Here is a 25,278-nt window from a genome sequence, read left to right on the forward strand (position 1 = left end):
CCTTGAAAGCTAAGCTGGGAACACAGACCAGCATCCAATAAGCACCCTATTACAATGACATGGAATACAGTTAAGTGGGACCCGTGCTCTGCAAATTGAATAGACTGCACCTTCTAAATAACTCAGCAAATCACAGTAGGCCAAGCCACTTCAATTACTTTACTACTGCAACTGGGTTGTGAAGAAACATGATTCGAGAGCTCCTTGAGAAAGCTCATTCATTCACTTAAGCACCAGAAATAGCAGCGTAATCATATTTGGAGACTAATGTTCCTCAGGGGAGAAATCAGCAAGGTAGAGAAAGATAGTTCCAGAATGCATAATTCAGGCCAGGTTACACCCCTTTTGCTAGATTTACTTGGCAGACACTAGGGACAGGCTTGTACAACAGAAGAGGAACTCAGATGACATGCTCCAAAATATTTATACGCTTTATCAGACATTTCATTCTAAACACAAAAACAGTGATGCTCAGTGAAAGACTCAATTAGACATATACTCTGAGAATCACAAATTCGGTTTTCCTTCACATACTCTCCAAAGCTATGCTCTGTTCACTGATTGCCTGTGAGATAAAGCTCATAAAATCGTAAAAAGTGCCATTACTAGAATGAAAAGAGCCAGTAATGCGGTTTGGGTTTCTGCCTAGTGAGTAACCCAGTCTTTGAGTCCTAAAGGGATCACAAACTTGCCTTCATTAATTAACATTTCAATGCCTGACTTTAAAATGTGTTGGTTTGTTAGTGGAACGGTTGAACAAAGATTTGTGAATTCTAAATTAAACCATATTTCTAAATTAAACCACTACAAAATTGAGAGTTAACAGGATCCTTGGATAAATTGAGCCATAATTCATCTGTTGAACACAAGCAGTGCTTTTAGGGTTGCCATGACAATTGGAAAGCTCCTTTATGACACAAAATAAATGTTTTAAATGTTCCATTATTTTTCTCCAGAAGTATAGACACTGTTTTAAAATTTCGAAGTCAAATTTCATGGCAGAAATGTATTATTATGTGTGAAATATTTAGCTGATTCCAAATTTAAATATTTTATACAGAGCTGTAGCTGAATGTGGATATTAATTTTCATATCTTGATATATTTTATGGGTGGATTAAAATGAACTCAGAGAAGCATCTAGTGGGTTGGAGTTAATAATGAATAATTCTTGTTGCCATAGAGAATCAGCTGAGTTTATAAAAGCCTTGTTCAAGAGAGACTGACATTGGAAAGAGGACAAGAATAAACCTCATTGTGTCTTTTCTCCAAAGGTTTGCAAAGTTTCTAACAAGATTAAATATCATTACTTTTTGTGACAAGAAGAATATTCTTATTCCCAAAGCAATCAAGACAGTGAGTGTGAGAGAGTGAGGTGTGAAAAAAGGAGAATTCTGTAAGCATACATCAAAAAGAAGAGGTACCCTAAGGAAAATTAATGTCCCTCTGGACAATTCTCCTACCAGGAGACCTGAGGGCTAATAATTATAATAGGCTATGTGTATTTATCTATTACAGAGAATTTTCATACAAGAAAGTCAATTATTAATTAAGACACAAAAGTTGTATGCAGTCATCCTAAAGTGCTGAGATCAGCACTGAACCATTTAGTTTAAGTTCCATCTTCTAAATGACTTTGAAGAGTGATGACAGGTCAATGGTGTAGTTACAAGAATGACACTGCGGTGAGTTTCCTGAAAATTATAAATCAAGTCAATCAAATGATCAAAAAGAGTGAGTTCTGCGAGTGTCTCCCAAAGGCCTGCGTTAAGTGAAAGTTAACAAATAAGTGTAAAGTTCTTATGTATTGATTCCTCTCCTGCACCAGTGTGGGGAAAAGCATCCATAGTCCAAATCTCCAATCGGTAGCAATATTCAGAATTTTGACTGTAAAACCTAGAAAATGTTTAAACATTCTAAAAACAATATTAAATCCATTAGAAAAGTAAATTGGAGGTACCATTAAAATCAACAGTGAAGTAAGAAAAACACACACAAAATCCTTCATTTAATATTTTAGTATCATTATATATATATATACTCTATAAATATATACTGTAAATGTGCTCAATTAAACATCACTCCACTGCATGAACGAGGGAGAACGGCTAACAATATTGAATTATATTTTAGCTCATTATAATATAAGACTTGTTGTTGGTTGTTGTTGTTATCTTCCAGATTTCATGCATTGAACAAGTGCATCATTTTTCTTTAGGTTTTTTTTCATTATTGATATTATTTTATTATATTGTTTTACCAATATAGTGGTCTCTGTCTTTTTGGAACTGTACGCAATATCTATTAAAGAAACCCTTTGTGAATAACAAATAGAGGTGGTCAACCATAAATTAATGCAATTAATTTAATGCAATTAGTTAATGCAATTAACAAAGTACTTGGTTTTATGATACTTTTGCAATGAATATATGTTTTTGTTACTACCTTTTTGTTTAATGTTACTTACTTCTTAGTGAAAGTTAATATAAACTCAAAAATTTGACAGAATAGCGTAGCAAGCTGTGTTCAGTTTGTTTGAATTCAGATTCATGGTGTTGAAATCTTGCATTTTTCTGGTCTTAATCTTGACTCAGCCCTTGTTGTCCAGCCCTTGTTATGGTCTCAGTCTTGTCTTCATCTTGCTCCTTGTTGGTCTTGGCCTTGACTCAGACTTGACTAGTTATGGTCTTGGTTTTATGGTGGTTTTGTCTAAGGTGGCTCAAACACAACAATTATAGAGCAGTATGTGAGCCTATTTATTTAGGGATGGATGACTTAGAAATTCTTTACTGACAATAATACTCCAAATACTTTATGGAGGTGTTGATCTGCCCAAAGGTGTTTCGTACAGTTCTTTATGCAGTACCCTTTCATTTTGCGTATGTTTTTGGAATGTTTGCTAAAATGACTTGACATAATGCTGTAGGATTCATTGGTCCCTAAAAAGCTGCCATTCCCCAGGCACATATACACGCTGCATATATTTACCAGAAAGTTCAGTTCTCTTCTCATCTATCTACAGAACAAAGTTCCAGGATTGCTGTGGAACAATGTGTACTTTAACAAACGTAAGACAGGCAGCAATGAATGAATGAATGAATGATATTTATTTTGAGATCAAAATGGTGGATCTTACCCTTTAGTGGGTCACTCATGTTTGTAAGACCTCAATTGCTATTAAGTTAATAATGCTGCCATTGGTCTTCCATTTGTAAACTAATGAACTGTACACTGGTGCATTTTGAAATCCTGTTCCCCTGTCTTAAAAGTTTATACATTCTTAAAAGTTTCAACTCTTTTTCTTCAGAAGTGGCCTGTAAAGACCATATTGCATAGACAAGGTCAGATTGCACTTTAGGAACTATTCAAGCAGAGATGTTGATCTTCCCAAAGGGTTCATAAACCTTTTACCTCAACTGTAGGTATTAGTTTTATGTGTGAATTTAAGTGTGTATATAGCAGGCAGGAATTTTCTAGAAGGCACTTAAGCTTTGCATGCTGCATTTCCTATCTGTCCCCTTGTTTTTAACTGTCCAACATTCAGAGCCATGTTCATTTTAACACACTCTTTTTCTCCTGCCCTTTCTATTTCTCACTTTGTTTCTTTCAGTCTCAGTGGTACTGACCTCTCCCATCTCTGTCTCTCTCTCGGTAAAACAGGTCCCATGAGAGCAGGGTTCTGTCAGTGATATACACAGAGTCCCATGCTCCCATCCTGATTCCTCCATCAAACCAAAATAGCTCTCAGCAGCATCCACCCCTCACCCCCACCCCCCACCCCCCTGACACACACACCCACTCATATCTCCATCCTCTTCCCTACTCCAGCTTCTCCTGCTCCCTAGTAACATGGGGAGACTTGTAGGGAGAATGTTACATGTTGAAAATGTACATTACATATAACTTATTACTTACAATATGATTCATTTTATTAATGATAATAGTAAAAGTGCAAAGTGCAATATTACTTTGTGGCAAATAATTATAATTTGCAATACTCCTGCATACTGCTGAAGGACTAGGAATTATACTGAAGGTAGTTTAAATGGAATGATAGTGATTTTAAATAATTTGGTATTTGGCATTTGGTATCTTGTGTGGTATTAAAATGATACTGTAGCCTTATTTTAATGTCATGATGAAACATAAACAGATGCTTTGTTACTAAAATCACCATTGCCAGTTTAACATTGCATTATTTAAAAAAGTTTATTTTAGGCTTATTTTAGTAATGCAAAATCACATCACAATTATGAGGGCATTGGTCATATAATATCAACATAATGAAAGTAATTCATAAATATATAAAATAATGAATAAATATAGGCCTTGGTATATATGAGGCCTTTCATTTTGAAGCATGATAAATATCTACACCTTCAATATATCCCAGTAAAAGGGAGGAAAATCTGCACGGTCATGAGTGTGCATGAGCCTTTTAGAGGGTTATAAAACTGCTGTCACGCCCAAGTTGGTATTCAGTCAGAACATGGCACAAATCTAACATGTCAATCACCGCCCACAGCCAGTCACCCAGTCACCAGATTATTAAACCATCACACACTTGCCCCTTAGTTCCCCTCCTTCTATTTAGAACCCACAGGTACCATAGTTCAATGCTTCTCATTGAAAGTCCTAGCTACCCTAGAGTCTGAGCAAGACAAATCTTTCTTTCTTGAAACCTTCTTTTTCATCTGTTTTCTGGTGAACCTTTTTCTGAATAAATATTCCTTTATTCTGCTCTAGTGTCTTGCTCCTGCTTTATCAAGAATGTCTTAACTGTACTGTGGTGAGTGTGCATGGGCCTGTTAGATGGTTATAAAACTGCACAGTCATGTGTGTGCATGAGCCTGCTAGAGGGTTATAAATCTATAAGTAGTTTTTCTGAAAGTAGTTATATTACTTTTAACAACAACAAAATCAACAAAAATAATAATATAAACTCCAATTCTGGAAAAGCTGGGACAAGTTCTGTAAAATGCAATAAAAATAAGTATCTTTAATTTGTGAATTCTCTTGAGCCTTTGTCTAAATTTATCTAAAAGAACAGATTTTCAATGTTTTCACTGATCGATTTAATCATATTTTGCAAATATAAGCAAATCTAGAATTTGTTGCCTACATACGCAAAAGAAGTTGGGACTGAGGCATGGTTTACCACTGTGTTACATCATCCTTCCTTTTAATTAAATTTTTTAATCATTTAGGAACTGAGGATACTAATTATTGTAGTTTGCCAATGGAATTTCTGCCTGTTCTTCTTGCTGGATACAATACTTCAGTTCCTCACCAGTCCATGGTCACTGTTGTCTGATTCTTTTTTTTCATGATGGACCATGCATTTTCAATAGAAGGCAGATCTGGACTGCACAGACAGACCAGTCAAGCACACACACTCTGTGTCTGCAAAGCCACACTGCATGTCCAGAATGAGGCTTGGCATCGTCTTGCTGAAATAAACTTGGACTATCCAGGAAAAGATGCTGCCTTGATGGCAGCATATGTCTCTCTAAAATCCCAATATATACCTCTGTGTCAGTGGTGCCTTCACACATATGCAAGTCACCCATGCCAGGGGCACTGGTGCACCCCCACACCATGATGCGTTGGCTTTTGCACCTTTTGCTGATAATAGTCTGGGTTTGCATGAAGAACTCAATGTCCATTTTTCCCAAAATACTAACTTTCGCCTTCTATAGTAGATTTTCCAAATTCCTTCTGAGTCCATGTAGCTGTATTTAACACAGTAGCATGACGGTTTCTCATGCAATGCCATCCGAGGGCTTGAAGGCGATGCACATTCAACAGTGGTTTCAAGAATTACCCCTAGCCTTTCTCCAGATGCTCTGCATCTTAATATTATGTAATGTAGGGATGTTAGAGATTTAAGTTCTTTGAAATCTTGAGCTGACAAATGTTCTTTTAGAACTGTTTGACAATGCTCTCACAAGGTTTGGCACCTTTTGGAGTGGTGAGCCATGACCCCTCTGTTTCTTTTATACCTAGTTATGACTCCCTCACCTGTTATTCTCACCTGCTACCATTTTATCATGTTATTGTGGAATGTTTTAAAATGATGTAACTTAAATATTCTATAACCTTTTCACTCTTGTTTTGCTTCTGTCCCCACTTCTTTTGAATGTGTGGCAGGCATTAAATGAAGGTTCAAGAGAATGAACAGATCACTCAAGAGAATGAACGAATATTTTTATTTTTCTTGCACTTTACAAAATACCACAACATTTTCTTTAATGATGTTTGTAATAATTTATTGTTGTAGTATTTGCATTGCATCTTTCTGAAACTCAAAGCTACTTCAAACATAAAAACCAGAACCAATAAAAAAGCAACAAGGAAAAACAGCAAAACATGGCAAGCTAGGGAATAAAGCAGACACCGTGTAGAACAACACCATTAGAAAGCATTTCAGTTCAATTTTAAAAGAAGACATGGGGAGCAGCTACACCACATATTATATCCACATGTTTTGCACAAATTAGGCCTATGGAATACATATTACATTATATCATCAATGCTACAAGACATTTAATGTAGATCATCACATCAGTGAGTCACAGCCAATAGTAAAGACTTACATACATAATGTTACATCCAGTTCAATATCTCTACTTTTTCAGGTAATTAAAATATATATTAAATTATATATATATATATATATATATATATATATATATATATATATATATATATATATATATATATATATATATATATATATATATATATATTTAGCTAAAATATATATTTTAATATAAAAAAGATAAAAAAGAACTATTCAAAATAGAACTCAAAAAAGATTCATGTTTCAGCATATTACATTGAGCTTCTACTTGAAATGCATGTCCATAGCTGATGGAGCTCATTTAACAGAGAACTCATTTAAAATTAGGATGTGGCAGCATACTGGAGATCAGTTTCTCCATCTGTGATATGAATGATATTGATAACCTGGGGAGGCAGACGGAGCTAAATTTAGCACAAGCCTGAATGATGCTCTCACCATGGGATACAGATACTGCCATCAATGTACGCATGCACGCACACACACACACACACACACACACACACACACACACACACACACACACACACACACTTTCTCTCATAGACACAAATATGCATGCACAAGCAAAGTGAATTGCAAAACTGCAGAAATATGATCAGAAGACAGCAGGTGTGTGTGCTTGAAGGGATAGACAGATGATGCAATCACATAGCAGTGGCTTCTTTTGTTCACTGCAGCACCCAGGTCAACAATATTATAGTTCAGAGGAGGGACAGCTTCTTGTTACCGACTCGCTTGCATTTAGAATATGTGTGTTCCATAAAACAGATCTTGTGAAGTTTCAATAATAAAATGAAATTAATAATAAAATTAAAATTAATAATAAAATGAATAATAAAAAACAATTAAACATTCAAACTGCAATCTCAACTACGCAATTTATTTTTCACACAATATCAGAAATTAGTTCAATCTAGAGTATATCACTCACAGAATATTCCCAAAGTATATATCTTTGTAGTGTATACTTAATGGTCATTTCACTACTGCTAATAGCCACACTGATTCAGCAGTATGTGGTTTGTAAGAAACTAGAGGGTACTGGGCTGATTGGTGTGCTAACACAGCAGGTTGATTCTGATTCTAACACACTGAGTCGATTCTCATGCTGAGCATGTGTATGCAGTGCTTGGGAGCGTGGCCATAAACTGTACTCAAGTAAACATATTGCTATTTTAAATAATTACTCAAGTACAGTTAGTCATTTAAATTATTATTAAAGTAAAATTATGAAAGCAACTACTAAAAAGACTACTCAAGTATTGAATTACTTTATTGGATATCATTTAATAACACTGGGCAATAAAACTTGAACCTTATTGTTCCACAATTAAAATAGGTGGACCTTATCATACTTTTTATGGTGAATTCAAATTTGTTTTTAAAATTTTTCTATCAGGCAACAGATCAATTACATTTTACAATAAGTATTCATACATAAGGCTGCTATTACACTTAAAATATGTACCAGTTTACTTCTAAAATGTACTGGTGTATGATTCTTGCCTATATTTGGCCTCAGGAATATTCTTCAGTGTCCAACAGTAGTCGGCTAACACAGAGGTTCTCCACTTTCCTTGGCTTTTCCTAATTATATATAATAATAGATAAATAAATAAGAACTTAATTGAACCTAAAGGAAATTGCAGCATTACAGTAGCAAGACACATAATTGCACAGACATATAATAAGCAAAAATGAGGAAGAGAGGATAAATAAAGTATAAAAAGTGCAATATATTTACTTACAAATCTGTATAAACACTGAATGGCCACTTTATTAGATGCCCCTTCCCTCTCACAATTGGAGCTTCCCTGTATGTAAACCAGACACATGACCCCAAAGTGCAGCAAATCAGGTGAACAAGTTTTCTATGGATCAGTTTCATTGTGAATCCACATTAGAATGGGAATACTGAGTGATAATAATAGTGAGTCATTGGTAGACCATCTGAGGCCAGTATTTTAAAAAACGCCATCCTTCTGGGGTTTTCTTGTGCAACAGAGTTGAGAGTATACCCAGACTGATGTGACTGACCACCCAGTCAAAAGAGGATTCAAAATACCCAGCAAAAGGGGATCCTATGGATGCAAACTACCCACTGATGAAAGAGGTCACAGATGGATGTCAAGAATTGTTCTGAGGTGGTGCATAGTCAAAGAAATTGCAAGCAAATTGCAACCAAATACAACGCTGGTACTCATACTAGCAAGTATGAACACACAATTCGCCATCCCATGCATGGATGGGCTATAACAGCAGATCACCAGTGTTATCACTGTCTAAGGGAAACAGAAAGGCAAGATTCCAGTAGGCAAAAGAGAGCACAAATTGGATCACTAACCAGGAAAAACATCACCTGGTTAGATGAATCCAGATTTCTTTTGTACCATGTTGTTGGGGGGGGTCAGAATTTGGTGCAAGCAGCATGAATCTATGAGACCTTCCTGTCAGGAGTCAAGAGTTCAGGCAAGTGGAGGTGAAGTAATAGTGTGGGGAATGCACACGCTGGGTCCTCTGATACCTGTGGATGGACGTCTTACCTAAGCATTGTGGCTGATCGTTGTGGTTATACCTTCATGGCAGCTGTTTATTCTATGGCAGAAGGTTCCACGAACATGAAAGTGAGTTTTCATTACTTCCCTGGCTTTCACAGTCTCCTGGTCTTAATCCTATAGAGCATTTCTGGGACAAGGTAGAATGGGTGGATCAGAGTATTTGAGTTGCCTCCGTCTAATTTGTGGAAACTGCAATAAGCTCTTCTGTGCACATGGACCAAGATTACAGCAGAATGATTTCAACACCTAGTGGAATCTATGCCACGATCAATTGTGGTTCTGATGGCCAAAGGAGGTCCGAGGTGCTATTAAACAAGTGATTCTAATAAAGTGGCCTTCATTAAACATATATGAGCATGTGTAATGGCCTTCATTGCACATATATGAGCATTTGCATTAGAGCACCATTGGCATTGTACTAGATTTCCTATGATTGTTTACATCATGCTTCAAAAGCTAAAAGGAGCACTAGTACTTGCAGGGCATAATGAAAGTGAAAGTTCATATCAGTAGCAGGTGAAAGTTCATATCAGTAGCAGTACTATAATGTAGTACTGTGTATTGAATAATGTATACTTTGAGCTGTATAGTGAAATTAGTGTGATTAAGCACAGTTCAGACAGTAGAAAGCCAGTACTGTTCCTACAATAAAGAGACTCATTGTGGGCAGAGGTAGCTCAGTGATTAAGGTACTTGACTTGTAATTGGAAGATTGTTGGTTCTAGCCCTACCACTGCCCAGTTGCCACTGTTGGGCCCCTGAGCAAAGCCCTTAACCCTCAATTGCTCCAGTTGTAGTCATAACTGTAAGTTGCTTTGGATAGAAGCATCAATTAAATGCTGTAAATGTAGAGCCTTATTGCAGTGGTTAAGAAAGATCTCATATGCTGCTCTTTTCAACAACACAGCCACTAAATATGCTTTTCTGACTTTCCAGTGTTGTATACAGGGTGTGGGAGATATTTTCCAAAATGGCTAGCAGTTTATTGAGAGTCTTTAGATCAGTCAAAACTTCCAAAGAGTCCAGTTTGATTCCCACTACAGAGCTAGCCTTCCTAATCAGTTTGTTCTGCTGTCCCAACACACAATAGAATATAACATAATAAATAGACAGAATAAAGCACTTGCTATAAGAGAAATTAAGAATGTCCATAGGTGTTTAGTGCAAACACCCAAGGTCCTCCTCAGAAAGTATAGATGACACTGACCCTTCTTGTGCACTTGTGTTGTTCAAGGACACACCAAGTTACTTGTAGGTCCCAGCTACCTCCACATCCACTTTATTGATGGTGACTGGTGACTACCATCTCCTTAGTCTTACTGATGTTCAGTTGTATCTGGTTCAGTTTACACCCAACCAGTTTGATAGCCATGTCATCAGAGAATTTCTCTAGATGATATGACTGTGCTGAACCTAAAATCCGAGGAGTACAAGTTGAATAATAATGGAGCTAATACAATCTCTTGGGGGGCCCAGTGCTACACAGAGCCATGTCTGAGACACAGCCCTGCAGCCGTACGAAGGTCAAGTAAGTCAGACAATCCAGTGTCCATGAGATGATAGACTCAACCACCCTGCATCAGCTGAAGCTTTTTCCCCTTAACAGCACAGGCTGAATGGTGTTGAATGCACTGGAGAAATAAAAACATTATCCTCACAGGCATCCTGTTGTGTCTATGTGGGGAGATAATTTCATCATCCACTCCACTGCCATTCTGGTATGCAAACATCTGAGGGTCAAGAGCTGATGTGACCACAGTCCAGTAGTCTCAGGTGAGTCAATAAAAGCCTTTCCAGTGTCTTCATTAGGTGGGATGTCAGGTCGATAGTCATCTGGTTTTAATTGTGTTCCTTTTCTTGAAGACAGGAATACACAACAACCTTTCCACCTAACAGATTCTTGTCAGGCTGCAGTGCAGGTTAAAGATATGCTGAAGGATTCCTCATAGCTGCTCTGAATGCAGTCTCGGCATTCTGGGATCAGTGCCATTGGGCCCTGCAGCTTTTCTCTGTTTCAGTCTCCTCAGTTCCTTCATCACCTGGTCTGTTATAAATGTTGGTGTACTGTCACTGGAATGTCCAGATGTGAGGTGGAAGGTTGAAAGTTTACCCTCAGAGGTAATAAAAAAAATGGTTTAACATATTTGCCAATTCCGGATTGCCCTTTGTTAATCTAGGGCTGTGTTGGTTGAAGCCTGTGATGTCCTTTAAGGTTTCTCTCCTGGCATTGACTAAACCCCTAAAATTCAGCTATGTTCATCAAAATTACATATTTTAAGTTATTTCCAATTCCCCAATACCCTAAAAGTGGCTTAGCTGTAACTGTACACTTTTTCCTTCATTCAGTACGTATGGATCTATGAAAAAAAAATAGTGAAACAATATGACATGTAGCTACACCTGATATGTGAGGTTTAATGAAAATTACTTTTCTGAATCATGGTATTTATGCTCCCTTTTCATTCCATGTGGAAAATCTTGTCCATTCATTGTTTGTTATGTCTATTTCCTGTTATCCACTTGGAAAGTGGTGCCCTTCAGTGGTCAACTTTAGGGATTTCAGTAATCTAATTAATTTTAATGAGTTCATGTATATATGCATATTACTCCATTTTAAAACATCTGGACTTCTATGCCCAGGTCCAGAGCGCACTCGACACAATCTCAAGACATCATCTACATCATGGGTGATTTCAATGGCAAAGTCGGAAAAGGAGAGGATGCAGGCGGCCTAGGTTAGAGGAATGATGCTGCGGACCACCTTGTGCAGTTCTGCCAGAAGAACAAGTTTCCAATAACCAAGGACTGACTACTCAGAGGAACTTAATGGCCTAGAGGAACTGGAACCAGACCTTTTGCAAAGTGAAGTGGAGTGGGCACTGCGGCAGCTGCCAAAGAACAACGCACCTGGCATTAATGTAATTCCTGCTGAGCTGCTCAAACCAGTCCCAAGAGCTGCACTGACAACACTATGCTGAAAGAAATGTACCTGTTCATGGCAAAAGGACTGGAAAAGATCAATTTTCATCACACTGCTGAAGAAGGGAGACCAGGGATTGTGCCAACTATAGAATGATCGCCCTGATCCCTCATGCCAGCAATGTGCTTCTAAAGGACATCTAGAAGCACTTGGGCAACATCCTTGATCGAGAACTTCCTGATGTCCAAGCTGGATTTCGCAAGGGCAGAGGGACCCGTGACCACATTGCAAATCTGAGATGGATCATGGAAAAGGCAAGGGAGTACCAGAAGAAGCTTTACCTGACTACACCAAGGTTTTCTATTGCATCAAGCATGACAAGCTTTGAGAGAGGTAGGAGTGCCGACACACCTGATCAGGTTGATTGGGTCACTCTACAACGATCAAGAAGCCACAGTGCGAACCACGTATGGAGACACAAAGTGGTTCAAGATCAAAAGCGGCACAAGAAAAAAGTGCATACTCTCTCCTTTTGTTTTCAACCTCTATGCAGAGTGATCATGAGGATGCTGGACATAGACAATTGGAGCATTGGGGAGAAAATTGGTGGAAGAACCATCAGCAATCTGAGATATGCAAACGAAACGACCCTGTTGGCAGAGAACGAGAAGGAGAAGAAGCTGATGCTGAAGCTGATGCTGATGCTGAAGCTGAAAGAAGAAAGCGAAAAGATGGGACTTCAGCTGAACATCAAGAAGACCAAGATCATGACCACTGCTGACAAGGAACAACGAAGAAATAGAAGTGATCGATAGCTTTGTAGTCCTTGGGTCCCTCATTGATTGCAGTGGAGGCTCGACAGCAGAGATTAAGCATCAATTAGCGCTGGGGCATGAGGCCATGGTGAACACGGACCAAATATATGAATGCAAGGATGTCACGGGCACCATCAAGCAAAGGCTGATTACAGCCATCATGTTCCCAATCGCGACATATGACTGTGAGATGTGGACACTGACGAAAACAGACAGAATAAAAATCAACGCCTTCAAGTTCCGGTGCTGTAGAAAACTGCTATGAATCCCATAGGTAGCTAGAGTTGCCAGTAAAGCTCTTCTGGAACATATCAACCTAGTGGTGTCCCTGGACGGCAAGATCACCAGACAGAAACTGACCTATTTTGCACACGTGATGAGAGCAAATGCGCTGGAGAAGGAGATGCTACTCGGAATGGCCAGTGGTAGAAGGAAACAGGGAAGACCAAGGACCCGTTGGCTGGATTCCATCAAGCAGGACACGGGAATGAACATCAAGCAACTGAAAGAAGCCATGAAGCACAGGGAAGCATGGAGGGGACTGGCCTACAGAGTATCCAAGCGTCGGACCTGACTGAATGTGGAAATCCAAAACATCTGTATCAATTTTGTAATGCTATAATCAATTAAAACCAGTAATATTTAAAAAGTACACACTAATGTTTTTGGCCTAAATATTTGTAACTAAATCAAACCAAATGAAATAATGCTGAAATTTGCAATAATTTGCAAATTGAAATTTGCATAATTTTCTAATGAATTGAAATCAAATAAAATCATCGTGAGGTCAGAAACTTATACCTGTCTTGTGGACTTATGTTCTATATGAATTGCTTGCTTTATCAATGCCCTATGTATTTGCATTTTAACACCAACACCTTGGTTTAATATAATGATATAATAATTTATTTATTTAAATACAAGTGTGATTTGTCATAATACATTTAGTAAAGGTTCATTGCCTTTTTCAGAGTAGCACAGTGCCTTTTCCACATTTGGTTACATGTTTGAAATTTGAGAGACCGACAGGAGTGTTTGCGTGTTTGTAAGGACATAAAGATGGAAGACATCTGTGGGTGGCCAGTGAAGGTTTTTTGAAGCTAATTATCTATTTGGACAAAGATCAAACAATCCACAGTGGGAAATTCATGCTCAATGTGTCTGCCAAACAGGTCTCTCATGGCAAGCCAAACTCTCTCTCTACTGGGGATTGACAGAAAAAACATTGGAAGAGACTAATTGAATACCACAGCATGAGAAAATGCTGATTAGAAATTCATTTGAAAGCAAAGGTTAGAAATACATGAGTCAGAAATGTTAAATGGAAAAAAGAAAAATGAAACCACAGTGTTGAAAATGAGCAAGAAAGGTGAATATAATTTTGTATGTTTGTTCATAAGTTACTATACATCATAAGTTAGTCAAAAAATCAACTAAACAATTGCAACTGACCCGACGCAGTGGGAGTTATGCTGATGTGATTGTGCTTCCCAATCTCCAAGTGTTACATCTGTAGGTTTTCATTGTGTTTCTGTCATGGCATGCAGGGCACCCAGGTGGGACATGCCCACTAACAAACACACATACACACACACACACACACACACACCACACCTGCCCTGCTCCCAATCACCTGGTTATTAACCACGAGTACCTGTACCTTATTTGTCCACTTCCTATTTAAAGCCCACAGATACTCTCCTCCAGGGCTGTATATTGCTCACCTGTACAGCACCTAGAAAAGGTTCATAGCCTGCTCCCACGTCACACTATGTGCCATTATTGTGAGCTGTTTGTTTCGGTTTCCTTTTTTTTATTATTGCGTTAGCTCACTGCTGTGCATGCTGTTTGCTTTCTGGAGAATAAACATTCTCTGTGACTGTACTCGCTTCTCACTCCCTCCCTACTGCCATCAAAGTTTCAGGGTGTTTGTTACCAGCATGTTGAAAGTTTTTGGATGAATAAATTGAGAAGAGGTATCGGAACCCAAACTGTGTTCTTAAAGCCATCGTAACAGATATAAAACATTTTTTGAATTGTTACTTTTTATTGTATTAATATTTACAGTATTTGTGAAAATGTTTTATTGTATTTGTATTTGTGTTGAGTTTATTCTTACAAATAAACACTGGCCAGAAAAATAGGTTATAACCTCTTGGGTGATTTCAGAGTACATCACGTTATATAAAGGCAAAGTTCTTTATGATTTGATGCATGTAGTTTGGAGTTAAAAATGTGTTGACAAATGAATATGAGGATGTAGGCTGACCATTTCTTACATATAGTCAGAAAAGCAGCTGGTGTATAACACAGCATCAGCTGGTCATAGGCTGACCACTTACAATAGCTGGCTGAGCGAAAAAAAGAAAGAAAAACAAAACGTTATTATCCACTGTGCTATACAGTGTATCTGCATGCATATTATATTAGATAATATTATATTGAATACTAATGAATTTGATATGCAATGCCTGTTAATGTTGTTTGTTTTCACTTCCTCTTGTGTAAGGGGCTTCTGCCTGCAGTTTTATCTTCAGTAAATGAAACTCATGCCCACTGGGGAAAATGCTAGGTAACCAATTTAATAGTCAAGGTCGGTTCAGTTTGTACTGTGTTTGGGGTCATTGTCATGCTGCAATATGAAGCACTGTCCAGTGAATTCTAGGTTTTGGTTGGATCTGAACAGCAAAGATGCTTCTGTACATTTATCTTGTTTCTGCCATTGGAAATCACAACATCAGTAAAGCCAAGTGAATCAGTCTGATTGACAGCCAAGCATGCCCATACCATCATGTTTCACAGATAAGTTGGCTCATGTGCAGCTCTGTTTGGAGGCAGTGGTTTGCACCCTGTGGTAAACCCTCTGAGGTTATACTGCTGTACTCCTCTCTTTATGGTCTTTGGCACATCAATACTTCCACATCCTGGATAACGTTCTTAAGCTGTGGTGAGTTTTCCCAAAGCAATGTAATACTTAATGCATTGTAAACTTTGCCTTCAGAATATTTATTAAGGAAGGATTCATTCTTGACACTTTTTGTACCCAAATGTAATATGTTGGCAAGGGTCCAGTAAGCCATTCTGAAGGAGCATAAATACCCAAAATATCTATACCTATATTAAATACCTATACTTCATTTGATTTATGCAGTATAATTTATAGCATATGATTTGGATGATGTAAACAGGTATAGCCATTTTTATGGACTTCGTGACCAATTACATAGTCACTATTTTACATTTTTATGTTTTTTTGTAGACATTTTGATTAATGTAAATCCCTATGATATTACAGCTGAGTCACTGATAATTTGTCATGCAAGTTTTCCTTCAAGACACTTGAAGTTTCCTTTTTTTTTTGCCTAATTTTGCCCCATTTTCTGCCCAAAATTAGTCACCGCTAACTAGGTCTCCCCTATCACATGCTAGCTACTACCCTGAAGCATAAAGCTGGCCACATTCTTTCTTCAACACATGTAATCAATCCAATCCTTTGCATTCCTCTGCTACTATCATGTCATTAGACTACCACATGTGCTTGAGAACTGTCAATCAAAACTGTCAAAGACAATGCTTTTGCCAGATATGGCAAAAAAAACCAAAAAACAAAGAAGAGCTCACTTGTAAGTTCAGCAATTATGAAGACTTTGATATATATATATATATATATATATATATATATATATATATATATATATATATATATATATATATAATAAAAAAAAACCTTGGATAATTACTACATATTTCTTGCACCTCAGTTGTGAAATGGCTCTTTAATCTCTAAGATTCATTCACATCACGAAACCCAACCATGTTTAGCAGATTTTCCTTATGAATTAATGTTCAGTTATCTACTGATGTGATCTGCCATGACCCCCAAAGCTCTACAGTGCATTCTTGCTTCTTAATAATATACTAATGTGATTTTGACACAGCTAATGGTTTGGTTTTGTTTGTAGTAATCCTCTAAGGTGATGCAGGCATAGAAGTTTGATTTTTTTTTTTTTTTTTTTTTTTTTTTTTTGTCTATTCCTGAAGCCTGAAGATTGATCTTAATCTATCCAACAGTTCAAAATTTTCTTTCATGATTTAAAGTGCTGGTTTGCATCCACAACTGTCATCTAACTGGTCTTTTTTATGTTGGCTCTGTCTCTTAACTGTTTTATTCAGATATGTCAGCCTTACAATAGCAGTGACACTTCAATGTTTCTCACAGCATTAGATTCCAGATGCACATTCCACATCTAGAATCAGCTCTACACATTTGGTTAGCTCATGTGCCAATCAGCCAATCAGCCAACCGATAAGATGCTAAGCAACAGTCAACCAAATAATTATTTTTGATCCCCCATAACATTGACCACTATGTATAAAAATATTAGTTTTATACTTCCTACACAGTTCAAATAAATATCTAATTATGAGGTTATATATTGGCTCATACATATTAATGAAAATATCGATACCTATCATACATATCAATGAGGATCTCTGGGGAGCCTAGACAGGCCCATTTATTAAGAGCAGTTTTACTTTAACTTAATTCATCCAGCAATGTCAGCAATGTACCCCAGGGCTCTCTGGTATAGATTTAATTACTGTGAACATACTGGACTTATTTAGCATGCAAAGAAATGTATTAGCTAGCCAATCAGTGCAGATTAAAGACATTAAGAGTGTATTAGTGTGTACATGGTAACAAAACAAATCTAGAGCACAAAAATAAAAAAAGTACTTTGCCACTTAAACAACTTGGGTTTCCATGTTCATTGTTTAATTATTCAAACTAGAGATCACAAAATAGAGCTTTTGCAACTTTGGAACAGAATACACTGCGTAGTTGGTTCAGCTCCATGAAAGTTTACACTAAGAGTTTTTCAGTGTCAAATAATGTAATACAATGTAGTACTGTTTTGTTTTTGGTTTTTTTGGCTTTTTTTTAGGATTCATGCTGACATGTTTACCATTGAACAAACACCTCACTGATACACAAAATGTCATCCCACACGATTTTATTAAGGCAACAGGCATAAACAGATCTGACTGACATGATGAACAAAACACAAGTCCACTGGGATTCCAAAAGAGGGAAACTAATGACACATAATCTGGGAAACAAACAAAAGAAAACCTTAAAAGGAGAATACCAAATATGAGAACACAAGTGAAACACTAAGGAAACATAAACCAGAGAAACAAAAACACTAGAGCACAAAAGGGAATGTGAAAGACCAACAACCAAGACTCACACAAGGGGAATATATGCAAAGGCTAATGAACATGAACTTCAACAGGTAAAACAAATCTAAGACAAGTAATCAAATCAATAGGTGGAAACAACAGAATCAAAACAAAAGAGCAGATGGAAACACGTTGCTGTGGAAACTGCAACGCCAAGGGAAGCATGACTGTGACACTCACACAGAAAAAATAAAATATATCCATAGGTTATTTTTATAGGGGTCATTTCACCTCACTATTGCTCAGTGGTTTCCCACTGCTCAACTTGTCTTATTTTGTATGACAATATCAACATCTGCTTTGACATCACACCACATTTGTGATTAGTCCATGTTATTTTCTCACTTCAAAACTTGCTCTGCCAGAGTTTGCTTAGAAATGGACAAAACTGACTTTCTCAGGGGACCTCTGTGTGGTAGTTTGGTGCACAGCAGGTATTGGCAACATAGCAACTGTAACATTCTCACCTATACAAATGAACTGCACTTAGACACTGAGTTTCAGCAGAATCACACCAAACAGACCAGGGTGAACATGCCTTTAATTAGGGGTATTATTCCTTTAAAGACAGTACAGACTAGAAAAAGCAGAAAAGCAAAAAAGACATACAAACACACAAGCAAACATGAATAAAATCGCACATACACACATTTGCACCAAAGTCTTCTCTCTATGGCAATGGGCATTGGTTTTAGAGGAATATCTAAAAGCACACAACATAGGTAAGAAAGGTATGGTATCCTTATGTTATCATACCTATAATTTCACACTATTCCAAATTAATTAAGCAGCAGTCTTAATCAAGAATCAAAATGACCCAGCAGGGTCTGCTACTGTATGGTCTATTCAAACATGAATAAAAAACTTCTTCACACATGAAATCACTATGCTACTTATCCTTGCTTAAGTTAATGAATGGACGAGCAGATTATGTTATCTGGAGTTGTTTCTATTTCAGCACTCCTTTCACATCTTCTGTGTCTGTAAACATAGAGAGCCTGGTATGCTTTCTAATAATGTTCCAATAACAGTTTTGAGATGTAGACTGTGATCTCCCGGTGAGTGAACTCTCCTCATCCTCCTTCGTCTGGAGTGTTTCATATAAAACCACAGAAGACACCTAGGAAAATATTCTGCTGGGTTCTCATGCAAACCAATTGGAATATCTAATCTTGAAGAGAGGGAGAGTGAGTGAGAGAGTGTGTGTGTGTCTGTTTGTGTGTGTGTGTGTGTGTTAGGGAGAGAGAGAGAGAGAGAGAGAGAGAGAGAGAGAGAGAGAGAGAGCAGAATACTTTATGCTGGTGTGATTAAACTGGAAGAGGGCACAGATATAAATTAAAGTAGAAAAAAATTGGTTCCATTTTATGTAGGTCAGAGTGTTACCAGTTAAATAATGAAAAAAAGAGTATGGTGTGTAGGACACTGTGTGTGTGTGTGTGTGTGTGTGTGTGTGTGTGTGTGAGAGAGAGAGAGAGAGAGAGAGAGAGAGAGAGAGAGAGAGAACTCTGTTGGGCCATATGAATAATGAAATTGTTGCTTCTACAGTCAGAGTCTTTGCATGCTGTATTTTAAATATATATTGTCTGTACAGACTTGAATGCCTGTATCATGACATCTATGAGACTTAATGTAATGGAGCATGTATGGAAGTAAGATTTAATCTTCCTTAAGCTATACAACTCTACCACCATAAATAGTAATTAAACAGTCAAAAAGAGTAATTTACAAAATCACCCTGTATGGCATTTAGTGTGTTACACCTGTGTCTCCTCTATGTCCACTATAATTCTGTGTCCACCTTAATTCTTTGTAATTCAGCATAAAAGAGTGTGAGAATTATCTTTTGAAATCTAAAAAACATTTAAGAACAATAAAAAACAAACCTAACACAACAAACAGAAACAGATACAAAACTGGTAAATAGATACAAAACTGAACAATAGAACATCTGTCAATTGCTTCACCCATCCTAGGGTTTGATACTTTGTTTACAAACTTCATTCTAAGACCATGAGATAGAATTTGGTAGTAAATGTATGATTTTCTTTTGTTTTATTAAATTGTTGTGGATTTTACTAGAATATCCTACAGGAATTATGTTCACCATCATGAAAAAAAAATTCACTCCTCACAGTTTATATCAAGCAAACTTGCCATTCTGTGTTGAATGTGACTGAAGTTTCATTATATGGTAAATCATTCCAGAATCATCATCAAAAGCAAGGATGGGCTGTATGACCACTGGTACACCAACATTTCGACTTCGGAAGGGTCCACCCGAAAAAGCCAACTCCAAAAATCCAATCCTGTGGATCACGAAGCCTAGCTGTCTCATCATTATTGGCCTGCATCACTCATGATGGGTTGAACCAGCAATACGATGGAAAACAGACACTCTCTGTCAGTGCCACCCAGATGGCTTGATGGAAAATGGACACTCTCACTAAGTGCCAACAGTAGAGCCCAACAAGTCATAAGGACAAGGATTTCCCCTTTTACGTTACCAGCTGGTATCAATAGTAACGCTCCTTTTTATATATAAAAAAAATAGATCAGTAACCCTTCCCTTCTATCTGCAATGCAGCCTCCTCAATCCTATCTTCAGTTCTTTCCTAAGTTTTATACTGTTAGTCATGCTGTCTCTCATTCAGTTAACTAGTTTCCTTCATTGGTTGGTTTGACAAGTAGACTGACCAGTTGATTATTCTCACAGGTTACCTACATTTACCAGACAATTTTATCCAAAGCAACTTACAACAGTGGCAACTTGGCTGTAGTGGAGCTTGAACTTGTAACTTTCTGATTAGCAATCAAGCACATTATCCACTGAGCTACCACTGCCCTAACTAATCAGTTTTTCTTTTTCCCATTCTTTCCTGTACTTCATTAGGTAGCTACTTTGGTCCACCATGAATCTAGTTTGTGTTCATTCATTTTGGTTACTTTGTTTGCTACATTTGTTATTCTGTATAGATTTTAGAAAACTCAATATTAGTAGAATCTTAATGGTTTATATGCATGTTATCCTTTCTGTTTATTCAATAAATATACTCTATGTATAAATGTGTGTGAGTCACAAGTGATATTCTAACTTTTGGTTGACAAGAAATAATCACATTATCGAACTGATGACTTTCGTGAGTTGAGACTGAATTAATAACAATTCATAAATTAATTAATATTAATTAATTCTCCCTGTTAATCATGGTGATGCCCCAATTAATCTTATCAATCATGACTGACAATTTATAAAATTGTTAAACCACTATGTAAATCTCAGTTCTCTGAAGGGATTTTATTCGGTATCACTCTATCTATTTTTAGGAAAAAAAGATGACAAGATAAAAAAGAAAACAGAAAAAGGAAAGAATGCACTCAAGTTATATTCAGTGATAGCCAGAGTGGGAAACACATTTTCTCAGTTATTACAGAAACATGCCTCTGTACTATGGCAGATTTATATATTTTTCAGAGAAACAGAGTTGGGGGGGGGGGGGGGGGGTGTCAAAGAAAGACACCGAAAAGGAGATTCTGGGATAAGGGATTTTGGGCATTTTATGTTTGTAAGTAAACCACATCAAATACATGGAAATGAATGAACTCAGTACATTATTGGGTACAATATAATACATTTATAGTTACTTTTGTGGATTCCAAAAATTGTAATAATAATATTAAAATACATTCAACTTACGTCTACTATAAAACAATAATTAGTAAACAAAAATTTAAACAATCATGCACTATAAATTAAATACTATTTAGACCACTACTTTGGACCAGCGTATGATACTATGCCTTACATTCAGGCATTTCTTATTTATAATGATGTTCAATTAGTCTAATTTGTTCTGAAATACCGTGTTGAATTTTTTGAAGTGTACTAACCAGTCACTGATATATATTAATGGAACCTGTCATAGATATAACTACAGAACTTGCTATAACTGTGCATTGAAATGTACCAATCATTGCTAATTGCACAAAACAATTATGATCACAAGATTACTGCAGTAATCATCAGAATCATTACAATTGCCACTCTTGCCATTTTACACTACTTTTAATTTTATTTCTGAATTCATGCATTATCTTACCCTACCCTACTACATTATATCCCACGCCAATTCCTCATACCCCACCTCACTACATCATACCCCACTACCTCATACCCTACACCAGTACCTCATACCCCAGGCCACTACCTCATTCCTCACCCCACAGCAAAAAGTACAAGTGTTTGTTTTACAAGAAGCACAGGGAAATTGATTTATTTGTGACACAGGGCCAATACTGCAAGAAATTACAAAACCTCAAAGAACAAGGTTCAAGACAACTGCTTCGCAGAATGCAAAGAGGAGCCGTAAGACATACAACGATGTTTATTGTTAAACACAAAAGACAACGTAGCACTTAGGCTATAGCAGGATCAAACATCGACAATATCCACATTTAAACAAAAGATTTATATACTCACACACTAACAACACACAATGAGGAGCAGGTGTGAAACACGGGGAGGGTGTGGCCATACGGACAAACAAGCACGCACACACACACACAGGGAGACGTTTGGGAGGAGGGGCCATACCGTGACATTCAACTTATATGTTCATTTGATTTTTTTTAATATTTATTTAAATTAAATTTACATTGATTTTAATCATCTTCTGTTTAATGTATTTTTCTTCTTTTCTTCATTTAATATTTAATTTAATATTTAATTGTTCACTATTTAAATCAATTATATTTAACCTTATTGTAATAATAACATATATTATATATATAATAATAATATTGCTTTTGAACCATTGTTTTTTGTTTGTATGTTTTTGTTTTTTGGTACTATGATTTAACAAATGTCTGCAACATGACAAATAAGATGTTAATGACTTGCATTCCAGTGTGAATGTAGGCTTAATTGGAGCTGCCGGGCTGTGTCTAATGGCAACAGTAGCAGGTGGGTTAGGAACGTGCAGCTGGGGATGTGAGCAGCTGTGGTGGGGATGTGGAGCTGGATGTGGACATGCATGCTTTAATGTTACTGCATTTTAAAATGTTGATACTTTACCCAACCTAAAGCCAAACAAATCTTGGGGTAAAGACAACAGTCCAATATCCCTGTCTTAAATAACATTTTTTAAGATCTTTCTGTCATGTGACATACGTTAACATCATTGCAGCATCAAGTTTTCATAGTGTGAGATGAGCCATACCCTGCAACCCTTGCCAGTCTAAAACACATTTTCATATCATGAAGCAGAAACATTCTGTAAAATAACTTTAGCAAACACTCCAGGGAACTGCATCATGAAACCAGAACTGAATTTGTTCCATGTCTCTAAAACACAAGTATTTTAGAACACATAGTTGTGTGCAGGCTATTGTCAGTCTCGTGAGAAGTAAATATTTTATGAGTCAGTATTACGAGTGCTATACCATGTTACTATAAGTGTTTGAGACCCAATGTAAAAATATTCAGAAAGAGCCTGTAAGAAGAACTATTCCTTGGTTAATAAATAAAAAAGACTGGACTCACGATAGTGTTCTCTCCATCCGACTACCCGTTGAGCCAATAATCTCCCCAAGTGTGCAAAATGTCTGGCCCAGAAAATCCTAGAACAGCAAAGACATTAATAGGTACACAGAAAAAACAACCTTCTGGAGATGAAAATGTACACTCAAACCGCACTTCATTAGAACTGTATTTATAAATACCAGCTTGTTGTGTATGGATACAGCTTATAGCCCATCTGTTGCCATGCACAGTTTGCATTTGTCATCCTCCAGCTCCTAATTAATGGTCAGTTTCTATGTACAGGACCACAGTTGGCTGGATATTTTTGGGGGTGGCAGACCACTCTCAACCTCAACCCACTCTCAACATATGTTGAGTGACATGTAAAAACTTCAGGCATACTACCATGCCTGATAAGCTCATGCTAGTGACAAATCCGTGGCAGTGACACTGCAGTGTGAAAAATGGTCCATCGGCCAAATAATATCCAGTAAGCAGTGAGTTAGTTGTGAGAAACTGACTAGAGATTAATAAAGTAGAAGGTGGATGACAAATCGTGCACAGCAACCAATGGGCTGTAACTGTAGACGTATAAATTGCACCAGTAAAAATCTTGTGTTACACTGAGTATAGGTAGGTGTTTCTAATAAAGTAGGTGGTGAGTATATTTATATATATAAATAAGCCCAGAAGGAGAAAATGGCTCATGCTGTGCAGTATTTCTTTGGAAACATTAAGGCACCTAACATTATCACAATATAGTAACAAGATGTAAAATACTTAAACTAATCCATAAAATATTAATCCTTAATCTAATATTTATCATCCATAATTTCTCAGTTCACCAGTGTTAACCCCAGCGTTATTTGCAGAACATTCTAGGTCTCTCTCTTATCACGCTATGCTCCAGTGCATAAGAAGCTCTGAACTGTCTGAACTACTGGCTGTACTGCTGGAGAAGCTCCACCTTGCCGAAGGAGAAGCCTAAAGGCCAGATTTGATGGTGCATCACCTGGGTAGCAGGAGAAATGAACTGTGATATTTGTATCTAATGGACCAACAGCCAGCCTGCATCCCAGCAGCAATGCAACACCTTAACTGGGTAAATTCCATCCAGACATATTTTAATGTTTTAAGCCCCTTACACTAATCAATCAAATCCTGTTTGTGTTTACATTGCTGGTCCTCATTTAATTTAATCTGAGAGCTTTGATTAATTTCTTGAGCTAATTAAATCAGCCATTAGCTCTAGCTAAGTTTGGAAGCAGTAGTCCACAAGGTCTCCACAATGTTATCTCTGGAACTTTATAATGTTCATGGTTTGATTAGTTACAAACACAGAAAAGGACTTCTTACCTTCTGCACATCCAGGAATAGCAAGAAAGGATATAAAGAGAAAGAAGTTAAATATCTGTCACACATAAATATTGAAAATGCATCTTCTGTTAAGCAAAACAACGTTCACTCTGTTTACTAACTTGAAAAATATAGATACAAACCTAACAATAAATATCAGTACAGAAAAATAAAAAATAAGATCATTTAAGCTTACATGTTTTGAGATATTTGAACTTCTTGTGTCCACATTGTACCTAAAATACAGGATAAAGACCCAAAAGAACAAGGAATACAATCAAA

General features: G+C 37.0%; 1 protein-coding gene across 1 annotated transcript in view; it reads right to left on the minus strand.

Moving 5' to 3' along the window:
* Nucleotides 1–25,278, minus strand: part of LOC113581555 (copine-9) — a 92,717-nt gene that overhangs the window by 36,024 nt on the left and 31,415 nt on the right. Inside the window, exons 5-7 of the mRNA XM_027016772.3 lie at nt 25,193–25,232; nt 24,997–24,999; nt 23,662–23,738 (exon numbers count right to left, since the gene is read on the minus strand). Of these exons, the coding sequence (XP_026872573.1) occupies nt 23,662–23,738; nt 24,997–24,999; nt 25,193–25,232 (120 nt within the window). The remainder of the gene's footprint in view (nt 1–23,661; nt 23,739–24,996; nt 25,000–25,192; nt 25,233–25,278) is intronic.

Source organism: Electrophorus electricus, chromosome 7, assembly GCF_041902795.1.
Source record: "Electrophorus electricus isolate QZ-2024a chromosome 7, ASM4190279v1, whole genome shotgun sequence".
Taxonomy (NCBI): domain Eukaryota; kingdom Metazoa; phylum Chordata; class Actinopteri; order Gymnotiformes; family Gymnotidae; genus Electrophorus; species Electrophorus electricus.